At 41.6% G+C, this 13,958-nt stretch overlaps 1 protein-coding gene across 1 annotated transcript in view; it reads right to left on the bottom strand.

Moving 5' to 3' along the window:
• Positions 1-10,164, bottom strand: part of lmcd1 (LIM and cysteine-rich domains 1) — a 69,804-nt gene extending 59,640 nt beyond the window's left edge. Inside the window, exon 1 of the mRNA XM_052018078.1 lies at positions 9,891-10,164. Coding sequence (XP_051874038.1) covers positions 9,891-9,917 — 27 coding nt within the window. The 5' untranslated portion in view covers positions 9,918-10,164. The remainder of the gene's footprint in view (positions 1-9,890) is intronic.
• Between the last annotated feature and the right edge of the window lie 3,794 nt (positions 10,165-13,958).

Genomic DNA, 13,958 nt, shown 5'->3' on the forward strand with positions numbered 1-13,958 from the left:
CTTCACATTCAGTCTTCAGCTTTTTAGCAGAGATGGGAGCATATGACAAGCAATGCTATTAATTTGAATAAAAGCAGGTACCAGTATGGAAGAGGTAGCTTAAACATATGGTGAATTGGTTTAAATGTAAAGCATTTCTGATGCATTTTACTTTAATAGCACAAAGGAGGCTATTCTGACTCCCAAATGAGCAATCCCATTGGACCCATTCCCCTTCCATTTTTCTCCTGTACCTCTTCTCTTATATGCCCATCAACTCTCCTTTGGTTCTTTTGCCACTGAGAGGCAAGTTACAGTAGCCAATTAACCTACTGCTATGTCTTTGGGTGTGGGAGGAAACCAGAGTACTTTGCAGAAATCACACAGTCAGGGGGAGAATGTGGAAACTCCACACAGAGAGCAGCTGAGGTCAAGATAGAACATGGGTCCCTGGAAATGGGAGGCAGTGGCCTAAATGCTACACCACTGTACCACCCAACTTAGTTGTATCAGTATTATTGTTGTAAATGGAACAGCAATGTAAAGCAGGTTTAATATTAATATTGCCAAGAACAAGTTAAAGACTGTTGAAGCAAATATAACATTAATATGGTGCAAAGTTGAGAAGTGAAACATGATGATCAGTTTAGTTCCAGAACAAGAACAATGTAATGGGTGTGTGGAAGCAGAATTACATTTAAAATTACCAGACTGTGAAGGGCAGGCCAGTAATTTAGACTGTGATGTTATATTGGAGGCAGAAGGATAACCTGGGAGGGAACAAGAAGATCAAATTTATGAAGTGTGGGTACTTGAAACCAGAAATTAGGGGTAGAACTCCATCTAAGAGACAAAGAGACAAAAGAAGAGGGACTGAAACATTTGTAGGACCACAACATTGATGCAAAAGGCATTTGTAACAGAATGAGTATTTCAGCACAAAGGTCCCAGTCAATGAACAGCTCAATGTACAAGAAAGCAAACAAGACTGATAAGGAAAAGCTCAAACTGCAAATGAAACAGAGCTTGCAGTGAATAAAACAATGTGTTTTTGAAATGGCCAGGGCTAAGGTAACTCAGAAGACTCTTGGTGTGCATGCAAAAATCATGGGGAAAAGGAATATAAAAGTATGGGGTCAAAGAGGGAGCCAGTGCAACTGGAAGAAAAGGGCCCACAGTCAATAGGACACAGGAAGGGGGAAATGGGACCACACTGCATTCACTCAGAGAGGGAGCCCCTGAGGTTTCAACAAAACCGATTGCAAGTATTGTTCTGTTCAGTATTATAAAATAAGATTATAAGATTATCTTCATTAGTCACATGTATATTGAAACACACAGTGAAATGCATCTTTTGCGTAGAGTGTTCTGGGGCAGCCTGCAAGTGTCGCCACGCTTCCAGCACTAACATAGCATGTCCACAACTACCTAATCTCGGAGCACCTGGAGGAAACCCATGCAGACACAGGGAGAATGCACAAACTCCTTACAGACAGCAGCTGGAATTGAACCTGGGTCGCTGGCGCTGTAATAGTGTTACGCTAACTGCTACACTACTGTGCCTGAAACTGAATGTAAATTACCTAATAAATCTGTTGCACTTATAACCAATATACCTCTCTGCCTAATGGTTTGTTATGGTCATGTATGTATAAGATACCGTATCTTTATTAGTAACATGTACATGGAAACACACAGTGAAATACATCTTTTGCGCAGTGTTCTGGGGGCAGCCAGACATGTCTTGGATTTGTTTAAGAATGCCTCGGATTAGTTTAAGTTAAATCTTGAAAGTAAAGCAAAACTTAAAATTTGTATACCTTAGAGGTTTAACTTCCTTTATTATATTTTAATGCTATTATTTATTTGTTTTGTATTGAAAATATCTTTAAATTAAAAATCACTTTGGATTATTTAAATATACTTTTCAAAGTGTCTCTTTCAGGCACATGCAAAAAGTTAACAAAGCCTTCTTCAGTCAATGAATCGTAACAGCTGTCAACATGTTCCAGAGAGTGAGGTCTCAGAATGTGACGCCCAAGGTCGGTTTGTTACTTGGAACATCTTCCACTTCAACAATTGCTTGCTGAGTGCAGTAAGTCAGCTTGTCCAGCCCTCCACATCTGGAAAAAAATAGTGGGGTATGCAGAGACCAGAGAGAGCAAGCCCAGCAGCAGGTGGAGTCCAGGACAATCCAGCAGTTTTTTCGACCTGACTTTGACCTTTATTCAGCATGCATTTTCCAAGGATGTTCCATTAAATATTTCAGAGGAAGGGCCAGATTGACGCCCCACCATGGGGTTTCTTCCAGCTCCCCCGGAATCAGAGAAATGCAACAAGGAAACAGCCCTTCACCCACTGAATCCACACTGATCATCAAACTCCTATTTGTACTAATCTTACACTGATCTCATTTTATTCTCCCCATATTCGCATCAATTCTGCCTAGTTTCCACCACTCACCTACACACTAGGGGGCATTTTAGAGTGGCCAGTTAACCAACCAACTGATCTTTGGGATGTGGGAGGAAACCATAGCACCCAGCCTAAACCCACACACAAGAAATAGGAGCAGGAGTAGGCCATCTGGCCCATCGAGCCTGCTCCGCCATTTAACAAGATCATGGCCAATCTGGCCGTGGACTCAGCTCCACCTACCTGCCTTTTCCTCACAACCCTTAATTCCCTTACTAAGCAAAAATCGATCTAACTGTGTCTTAAATATATTTAATGAGGTAGCCTCTACTGGTTCCCTGGGCGGAGAATTCCACAGATTCATTACTCTCTGGGAAAAGCAGTTTCTCCTCATCTCCATCCTAAATCTATTGCCCGAATTTTGAGGCTATATCCCCTAGTTCTAGTCTCATCTACCAGTGGAAACAACTTTCCTGCCTCTATCTTCTCTATCCCTTTCATAATTTTATATGTTCCTACAAGATCCCTTTTCATTTTTCTAATTCTAGCAAGTATAGTCCCAGGTGATTCAATCTCTTCTCATAGGCCAACCCCCCCCCCCCCCCCCCATCTCTGGAATCAACCTGGTGAACTTCCTCTGCACTGCCTCCAAAGCCAGTATATCTTTCCTCAAGTAAGGAGACCAGAACTGCATGCAGTACTCCAGGTGCAGCCTCACCAGTACCCTGTACAGTTGCAGCATAACCTCCCTGCTCTTAAATTCAATCCCTCTAGCAATGAAGGCCAACATTCTATTTGCCTTCTTGATAACCTGTTGCACCTGCAAACCAACCTTTTGTGATTCATGCACAAGAACTCCCAAGTCCCTCTGCTCAACAGCATGCTGCAACCTTTTACCATTTAAATAATAATCTGATCTTCTATTTTTCCTTCCAAAGTGGATGACCTCGCATTTACCAACATCGTACTCCATCAGCCAGACCCTTGTTCACTCATTTAACCTATATCGATCTCTCTGCAGACTCTCTGCATCCTCTGCACAATTTGCTTTCCCACTCAGTTTACTGTCATCAGCAAACTTAGATACGCTACACTTGGTCCCCGCTTCCAAATCGTTAATGCATATCATGAACATTTGCAGGCCCAGCACCGACCCCTCCGGTACCCTGCTCACCACTGATTGCTAACCAGAAAAACACCCAGTTTTCATGCCAATAACCTCCGCTTATCAAGTGACTGGTCAGCCCACTGGCTGACAATTAGGTTAGCTGACCCATCTGCACATAATTTCCCTTCCCCTCGCAATGCAATCACTTGCATTTATGTAGTGACAAACAGCATCTAGTAAATTTATGTCACTATATTGTAACTTACCCCATGGTGGACTTTTCATTAGTTAAAAGGAAGTAAGATTTTAAAAGCACAGTTTCTTTGCCTCTGTACCAATGAAAATGTCTAGTCCATCTGGTTCTTCTAATATTACAGTCAGATTTCAAATATCTTCAAAAAGGTAATGGTGCCATCAAGAGACCCAGATTATTGCTTCAAATTCAGTTCATTGTTTGTAAAGTTTAGTTGGTATTAGATCTTAATGATAATCCCTTCACAGAAGGGACAGGAAAAAAATTAATTTCCTAACTCTGAAAGAATGAAAAACATTATGCAATTGAAAATGGACTTTCCTTGTCCACTTGCCAACCACTCCCACCTGTCCTCTTCTGCCAGAAGAGTAGCACAATAATAAGCATTACCAGGGCATTGCCTCTCACACTGAAAATTCAACTGGCAAAACAATCCCACTGTACCCCAGAACGTAATTGAGGTAGCCCAGGCCCCAACCCCGATCTGCTGTCCCCACCTCTTCCCGTACTCCTGTGGTTCTAATCTCCATACTCCTCTTCTTGCTTAATTCACCTTTGGCACAATCCTTCTCCCTCCTCCCAAGCAAAGAGGCCCCACAGGTCTCCCCTCCCATTTCCAGCCATCACAGCAGTGGCCCGTGATGTCATTCCACCACCACAATGTCAAGATAGCAGCAGAGAGGACTGATTGGTATCTCCTTCCCACCCCACTCCCCTCACCCTCCCGCTATAGCACAGACCTTGTAGGCACAGACCAGCTCAATAGCCCTGCACACTTTCACCCACCTGAACTTGACCTTGGATCAGACTACCAGGCAGCACGTATTTGATCCAAAAATTTGCAATAATGTTAGCAGCAGGTTCCCACAACCAAAGCAATCTTGCCTCACTGCCGTGCTTGTCAATTGTCAAACACATACGTTTGGGTGTATTAGAATTTCTAGGCCATTATCTCACACCCAATCTATGTGCGTGGTTCTCATTTGTCAATAAAGTACATGCATACCTCCTTCTAACTTTCCAGTCCTGCTGCAATTCCAACCCTTCTGATACTGCCTCAGTAGCTAAATCTTGCTGGGTGACCATTGCAAACACTGGAGCAGAATTCCCCCTCCTTTTTATTTCATTCCACTTTTACGTGGTTTAATAAAGAAACAAGCCCCATGTGTTCAGTTGCTCCATATGGCATCCCAGTACTCAGAGGTGCGAAAAAGTTATGCACGTGCCTGGAGTTACCTGGACTTTCAACCAGACATTGATCCAACAGTTAGTATAAACTCTTTGATATAAACTTTATACATGTATTGTAATTGTCACATAAATGCCATAAAAATCACTTATTTCATTGCATCGGGTAAATAACAGTTACTTCATTCTTCTGTTTTTAATGTTCATGCAGCAGAAATTTCTGAAGATGTGCAAAACCAGTCAATTAGGTTCTGAATAATTTCAGATTCACTCAATGGTTTGTTGAGGTTAGTGACTAGTTCACCCATCAAACACTACAAAATGATCAAAAGGTCCTTTGATGATAAAGCAAGAATTACCCTATCAAATCCTCATTACTAAACAACTCTCTCTTCTGGCTCCCAAAACCCTAAATAGCAAACCAATAATGTTAAATGAGTGGAGGACTGCAAGAGACAGGTGCAGATAGAAGGTGCTAGTATGGATCAGATAGAGCCTGGAGTCACCTAGTGAGCCAAGACTCTTGAAATGTATGTAGAATGAAAGCTGTGTGCTCCATCACACACCCCCATCATGCATTTCTACTGCTATCACTTTCACAGCCAGGAACTTGCTACAACCAGATAGTGTGTGAGAGATGCTTCATACTGCAATCTCTTCATTTCCTTTACACACAACTTGAATATTGCTACCATATCCGTGGTGGCCCTTCCAATCACCCCATCTCTCACATTCCTGAACAGAGGGCCAGTGAAAACTTGTCACGATCAAATAACCTTCTTTTGCCTTTGGTCTCAAACACTTATTGTCTGTCCACTGCCATAGCCTTCTCTCTCCTTTAGTTATATATAGTCAGTTCATGTCAGAAATTTCCTCTCTTGCTTTCCCAACTTAAATGCATCACTCCTCCTTCCCATCAGTTTTGAAGTGAAGAAATATTACATGGCTTTTTATGTAACTTATTTTTTGCTCAGATTGCTACCATCTTTTAGGACTTTACAGTCTAAAATTGATTGTTCTACAATTTCTCAATCTTGGTGTTTCTTTTTCGCATAATCAACCTTGACCTTTGAGCTTGATTTATCTTTTATTTAAAAGAGCAACTTTCTGTCATGAATATAAATAGAGATTTATAACTAACCACAACAGCTGAAGTCAAAAGGTGTTGAAAAGAACAGTACGAGTCAACAGCCCTTTCTCATACCAGACTGAAGTGTCCCAAAATATCTACACTTCAACACCATGATAATGAGCTGCTGCATGATTGAAGCTTAACATTGCAGTTACACCACATCCTTGGTTTAAATGAGCTCCATATAATTAATAATTACTGCCATTTCCCTTAGGGAAGGATTAGCATAAAAATAGGTGTTTAATGGTTGGTACAGACTCAGTGGGCTGAAGGGCCTGTTTCCATGCTATATCTCTTTACAACTCACAGACCACAGAATAACAGCAGATAATGTGAGATCTGGTTACTATTTTGTACATGTGTGCAGTGGAATTCCATGATCTGTAATTTTCAGCCATGTCGTCCAGGTTGACTGTAGACATCTATACCTTCCATTCAGAAAATTGTGATTACATTTTTGTCGAATCATTTGCTTATTGGATCCATTACCAGGTATCAAAATGGGCTGTTGCCTGTAGCCAATCAAAATCAGAGCCAGCTTGAATAGATTGGCAGGAAGATCATGATTTGAATCTCTCTAACCATCTGCAGTGAATGAAAAGTCAGTGAAAACACAAATAGTCAATGTCTCCACAGCATATTGCATAAACTGTGTGATAAAAAATTGAACAATTGCAAAAGATGAACTTGTCATTTCATTTGTAAAAATCAAATCTTCCACATGATTATTTGCAACTGTGCTATCAAGCAGTATCTACTGAGTAGATGCCCTGACAAATTTTTTGTTCTGTCACCACTCAGATTACAAAGGATGGTAAACTGCACTTATATTATCACTCTTGCCCTTGCCTCCTTTCTGTGTGGTAATGTGTAGGACTTCCTTTCTGCCAGAAGTCACTTACTTCTGCTGGCTTGTCTTCTCCTTACTACACAACTTCCTTATCTGCTGATGTCAACAACAAAAATTCTTGCTTCAAGCCAGCAATGCAACGAATTAATCAAATGTTTGAAGGTCCAACAGTGAGGAAAAGATGGATTTCACAGTTACTACTGAGACAGTGGAGGTAGCGAGGTTTTCTGACTGGTACTCTAAGTGGATCAGACCACCAGCACAGATCAACAGTCTTTTTACATTCAAAGACCCAAATCCATTTTCTATAATCATTGGTAATGGCCATTGGCTACATAGCTTTCTCTACTGTAGCAACTTACATTCAACTGCACCAACAGAATTATTCCTGACAGGTAGAATACAGAAATGATTAATGCCACTTGCCTTTTATGTGCAAATGGTGCTTCAGATCAGAAACGGATCAATGTTTAAATACAAAGACTTCAAAGTTTTTGTTTGTACTGCTCTGCCACTGGCTATACTAGTGTTATTTCTTATTTTCTATGCATTGAATGACATGAAGATACTGTATTTGAGCAGAAGGTAGAAGTTAAACCTTACTGCAATCATGAAATGGCAAGCCTTAACTTGCTAAGTATAACAAAAGCATATGTATTGATTACACTGGCACAGAAAATTAACTTTTGCAAGTGTGAAATCTTTCTCTCAGGTTTTAATTTTTGTTTGAGATTTTAAAAAGACAAATTTAGCATTTCATTTTACTTTTCATTTCAGTCTCTTTACACTGTATCTCAATCTATCCAAACTTAATACAATCCATTTCTTTTCCCATATCTAATTTGACAATGGAATATAACTAATGCCCTGCTATTACAAAATCTGGTATGGAAATCAAATCCCTTCTGATTGCTGCAGACACTGGGATGAAGTAATCACTATAGTACTTCCACTTATTTGATGCCTGTTTCACTAGTATTTCCAATTAATTGCTGGCTGTTTAATTACTTTTCCCAACACATATACTTTAAATATTTAAGCATAACATCTTAACAATGGTCTGGGAACAGGAACACGCACTATTTGTTTTACAAGTGGCAAACAGGCTGTCAGACGAAGCGATGGAGGCAGGTACAATTAGAATGTTTTAAAAACTTTTGAACAGGTTAATGGATAGGAAAGGCGCAGAGGGATATGGGCAAAATGCAGGCAAATGGGACTAGCTCCGGTTGGCAACTTGTCAGCATGGACCAGTTGGGCTGAAGGGCCTGTTTCTGTGCTGTATAACTCTATGAATCTCTAAATGGGTAGTGTTTTTGTTCCTGCCCCGAGATAAGTATTCAGATTCGGGCCACGAGGGTTTATTTCTTTGTGGCTATTGGAGACAAATCAGAATACACGTCTGTCTGTAAACACGGCACTTAAATCAAAATTGGTTTAATTCAAACAAAACTCTAGTACCATGTTAATCGATTTGTTTTTATTAATTGCAAAAAAACTTATTGAAAATACCTTATCAATAACAACTTTCTGAAGCTACCAATTCGAACAGTTGCTCCTTTACATTCAGAGAATTTTTATTTTGAAACTTCCTAATATCACAGATGGCTTGCACCTCTGTAACAAGGGAGGACTTGCATCTTATGTTTCCTAATACAGTCAGTTGCTTCAGTGCACTGATGGTTGTTCTAGTTAAGAAGGATGGCTGCAACTTCGGCCCGCGATATTGAGAGAACGGGCTGTTCTCCATTAAACAGTGCTACCTGAGTACCAAAACAAACAAGACTTCAATTTACTATCTTAAGGAGACTGGCGTGTTCACTCAGTAATCTAAAAACGTCTGCGGAAGGGCCACGATACCACAGCCCCTTTTATGATTCAGAAGCAAATCAGACATTCAGTGGTCTCTCTAACAAGAGAGGTTTTTTTTTAAGAAAGGGGATGGAGTAGGGAATTTTTCCACATCAATTTTAGAAAGTGCTCCTGCTGAACAAAAATCTGGATTTAAGATCACCGGCCGGCTGTAATTAACATGTGGTCATTTTCATGGACTCGTTCTGTCCCGCCAACGATAAAGCATATCATCTGAGCATCTTGTAGCTCTCCCCAGCTGTATATAAACACTCCCTCCCATTCCCCCAGCCCACAGCCAACAAACATCCCTTGGCGCTGACAGAATGAAATAAAATGCCTATTGTGCGTCTACAGAAGAAGTGACCACCGACTCCCAGCCGATAGGTTGGCTCGGGAAATAATGATCTAAAGCATACTTTTTGTTGGGACCATTCCCTTAAGGGAAAGGGACTCTTTTGGCACCAGCTCCAACTCCTGACAGCCTGTGAAACGCCAGGTTATCACCTTTGACAGAAGGTAACGGACCCGTAGTTCCAGTCACTCACTCCGCGCATAATGCCACTTGCCCACAGGACGAGATGTGATTCCTCTCTGTCGTCCCGCCACACCGAGGGGGCTGGCTCCCCGTCCTCCCAATGTCACGCCCAGGTTGGTATCTGTACATCAGGGAAGCTCCCAACACCGTCGACACAAGGAGTAGGTTAATGGACCCCGAGTCATTACCTTACTGACTTCTCTCAACGCCGAGAGGGAGTTTGGAGTTGATCGAGTGAGAGGGTTGGGGAGGGAAGGAGGGGGCGGGCATCTTTCTCATTACCAAACCTACTTCAGTAACTAACGTTGAATAAACCGAACAGAGGAAACAATTCGCCCGCCAAACTAAAGAGATCAGGAAAGACTGGCATGTTCCCACCAGTAAATTTGGGGCAAATACCTTTCAGTGGTGGATTACACCGGTTTCGTAACTCGACCTACAAGTTAAGAGAACTCTTACCACAAACGAAGGCTGGAGGAATCCCCTTTGAATTAAGCAGTTTGTTTCAGATCACCTCAGAGAAAGAGCTGAGGGCTGAACAACCCCGGCTGCTGGCTTCAACCCACTCTGGCTTACCTTCTGCATCCCCGTGCTCAGATCCATGTGAAACTTGCCACACTGCGCCTTTTTATTTATCGCCGGATCAATTCTCAAATGCTGTGGCTCCTTTCCCCTTCCCCTTGTGCTGTAAGTACTTCAATGTCCCGTTTGAGGTTATCAGTCCTTTTGTGCGTGTGTTGCCACAGGTCAGTTCAATTCTGTTCCAGGAGTCCAGAGGTAGTTTAATTTGAGTGGGAAGGGAGGGCTTCGGCAGCTGGGGGAGCGAATCAGGAGGTGCGGGGGAGCAGGATCCTCCGCCTTCCCTGGGAGATGGGAGGTTCAGCTTTCCCACCCAACTGGGGAACGCCCACTCCTCGCAGACCTGACGTCAGGACGGGCTGTCAGCTCCACATTGACCCACTGCAGAAAAAATGCTTGATTCGTCTCCTTCAACGCGGGGAAGAGGGGCTGTTTCCTGCTTCTTATCATCGACTCTTCCCTTTCAAGGAAACAGCTTCCAGTAACGCCGACGAGGCGTAAACACCAATCCTCAAAGTATTTATTGAATCAATGGGCAGGATTGAACGTATAACTGTGAGTCAGATTTAAATGCCTGTCTCCTTCGTAGAATGATCCAACTAAACCATTCATTCTTGCGTAGCTCTCTTTAGACAGCAGAGAAGGATGAATCTGTGCGTACTTTGTGGTTTTTCACCATGTGGTTGGTTGACTCCTTATGAAGAATTTTTTCCCCCTGTTTTTAACTCACTGTGCCAGAGTATTTGAGTGCATTCCATAGTTCACTCACTAGTCGCAGTTTGAAGTTTGGTGTGGTATTTGGCCCTGGTTCCATATTCTCTCCATGGCTAGGATCACCCACATTCACTTCCACAACACCATCTGATAACCTCAACCTTTGGTAAGGCCCTTTCCTCACCAACCTCTCCTGGTTCCTTACTTCCACCTGAATATCTTCATCCAATGTTTTACAACCTTTGGTCCTGTCCATGAAAATGATCAACATCTCTCTTTTCAGAGATGCCTACAGTTGCATTCCTCAACCCTCCTACTATTGTTCAGTATTTTGCCACTGCTGAGTACTCTTGGCATTGCAGACATTATATACTTCTGCTAGGCATTAGAAGTAAGTGGTATCTAGGGTCAATTCCTTGTAACTATAAGGAATGTTTTACCATAGCAGGTTGTGCATATCACAAAGTGGTTACTTCAGACTTGGTAAGAGATCAGAGAAAGAAGTGGGCGTAAAATGTAAAATGGGTCTTTGTATGAAATGCATCATCATTATCAGAGAACTGACAGTTCACAATGTGCCCACACTGACCTGTGAGCAAAATAAAATGCCTGGCCTCAAAGAGGATCGACCAGATTTGTAAGCACAAACTGAAATGTGTTTCCTAGTTTGAGGGGTTTCAGAGTTCATTTGCAGTATCACTAAAACAAATTAATTTGCTGGTCAGCTGACATTGTAGCTGGATGAAAAGTTGCCTCATTAGTGTTTATGGACAGCACAGTGTTTTGCATAAGCCAAGTTGGTTAATGTTGATTGCAGGTAATATTGGAGAAAATACACTAAAATAATTTCAGGCAAATATTGGCATTTTAGATCTTCCTTTGTTTATTGAAGTGGGTAAAGTTTAGTTCATTATGAGGTTTCACAGAACCAGAGTTTACATTAAAAACCTCTGGACCAACTGATGGGAAGATAGTATAATCTGTCTTCTGTTTGGTAGCATCCAATGTGTTTACGCAGTCACAATCAAGTTCCTATTGGGCACACAGCAAAATGGGTAAGTTGATTCAGTCACCACAGGATGCAGTGGTGGAGAAGTATGGTGGAATCATCTACTTTCCTGGAATAGAGGCAAAATAGCAGTAATTTGGCTTTATAATGTGCCCTAGTTTAAATGAGCTATATTTGACTGAGTGTTGACACTGGCTGATCAAAATGGAAGAGGTCCTGGAATCAATTACTCCCCTGGAAGAACATAAAGTAATGCAGACATTAAAATAAAACAACAAATGAAGACATTACAGTGGGACTGAGTGATATATGTACCTCTTGGATAGGCAAAGGCAGACAGCGTCAGGCTAGTATAGTATCATTCAACCTGGAATGTGTTGATAGAATGGAATTTGGGATATTCTATGAATTCCAAACTTTGGTTAGTTTGGCAGTTTATGCACCCTGCTGTTCCACTCTGTTTATAGTTGAGATTTAGGTAAGACAGTTGAGAGACTTGGGCATGAGAAGAACTTCCAGATGGAGAAAACCACATGCCCAACTTGTAATGGAATGCACAATATCCACGTGTAACACATTGCCACAGTGATGGACAGCAATTTGGCTGAGGTGTTTGACTGTGTCTTGGGAGTCAGAGTCAAGACTTGCAGTGTTTCTTTTTACTCCCCACTCTTTCTTCCTAATGGTTTAGGCAGATCTGTACTGGACTCCTCTTCTGGGAGCATTTCTTCCATAGAGCTGTCAGTAGCAGAGCTTCCTAACAAATTGAGTTATTGAAGGATGGGTGTTCTCATTGGATTCAATCCATGGATTTGGATCCTATCACCCTTCCAGAAAAATATGATTTAATGTAATTGTGTTTTTTGTTTTTAACTGCTGGTGCCCAGACTGTGAGGGAATGTTGTCCTGAGACACTGTCAGACATTCTTTTTGTTTTAAATGAATTCACCAACCCTATTTGGAAATCATCTTCCATATCCCACGTGAACATTTTCCTGGGATCATTCTGATAAAAACTATACTAAAAGGTACAAAGTACTTCTGCTTTACTGCTTCCTGTCTCTTAACTTAGGGAATGATTACAGCTGTGTGACCCGTATCACATTCATGACTCTCCTGATGTTGTAGGGAAGTGCTCTGAAAATTGTCCTGGGCACGATTCACCCCCCCCCCCCCCCCGAATTGTGGTCCATGGGAAATCAAAGGGAGATCATTAGTGCTCTCATTTAATTTTGAATGGTCTCCAAGTGGAATAAAATTAGTAAAGCTTATCTTAAATGAAGATCAATAAAAGTATTGTTTCTATTAATTCACCTCCAGACAGGTTGCCATCTCTTCTGGATTTAGGAAGGAACCCCGAATATCCACACCCCCTGAAGTGGACTTTCAAAGCCTTCTTTGCAAATGTACCCTATTTGACTCATTCAGTCCTTTTCACATTTAAGTTGGTTTGTCCATTCCTATTAAATGAACTGGAAGTGTCTGCCTTAATTTTTTTTGCTTTGCTTCCTTTGATACTGGGACCCAAAGGCCAACTGTAGCTGAAGATGAGACAAGTTGCTTATATCTTATTCTTTTCATTCTCACTTAGGCAGAAACAAAAACAGGACATTGGGCAGACATCTTGTTGAGAATATGCCTATTCTCTAATCTAGAGGATTTTTGCTGGCTTTTGTAAAGGGAATCTATTAGTGGTAAATTAGTAGTCTATGAAGGCGTCAAGTGCCCAAATCCTGGACCATTAAAACTTAAGATGAACATTCCTGTCCCTCATGCCATGTGCATGGTTTGAAGTGGGGACATAGTGCCCAAAATTTATTTTTTAAATTTATTTTTAGAATGAAGAAAGAGCCAAATATTTCCAAGTCAGGATTTGTGCAACTTGGAGGGAAACCTATCAATGATGGTGTTCCTTTCCACCTGCTGCCCTTATCCATTTTGGTGGTTGAGGTTGTGGATTTGACAAGTGCTGTTGGAGTAACCTAGGTGAGTAACTGCAGTGCATTTTGTAGATGTTACATACTGCAGTCACTGTGCATTGGTGGCAGAGGGAATGAACATTTAGGATGGATTGTTATGTCCTAGATGGTGGTGAGCCTTCTTGAAGGCTATTGGAACTGCACTCATCCAGGCAAGTGGATTGGATTCTACCCCACTTACGGTTTGTACCTCATAAAGGGTAGAAAGGCTTCAGGGTGTCAGGAGGTGAATACCCAGCCTCTGACCTGCTTTTGTTGCCATGGGATTTATGTGGCTGGTCCAGTTGGGTTTTTGTACGTTTTCTTCATTAGTCCTGTATACTTTAGAAAGATATTTTAAGAGGAAGTGGGGGGAGGACACTG

Source organism: Pristis pectinata, chromosome 6 (genome assembly GCF_009764475.1).
Source record: "Pristis pectinata isolate sPriPec2 chromosome 6, sPriPec2.1.pri, whole genome shotgun sequence".
Classification (NCBI taxonomy): Eukaryota; Metazoa; Chordata; class Chondrichthyes; order Rhinopristiformes; family Pristidae; genus Pristis; species Pristis pectinata.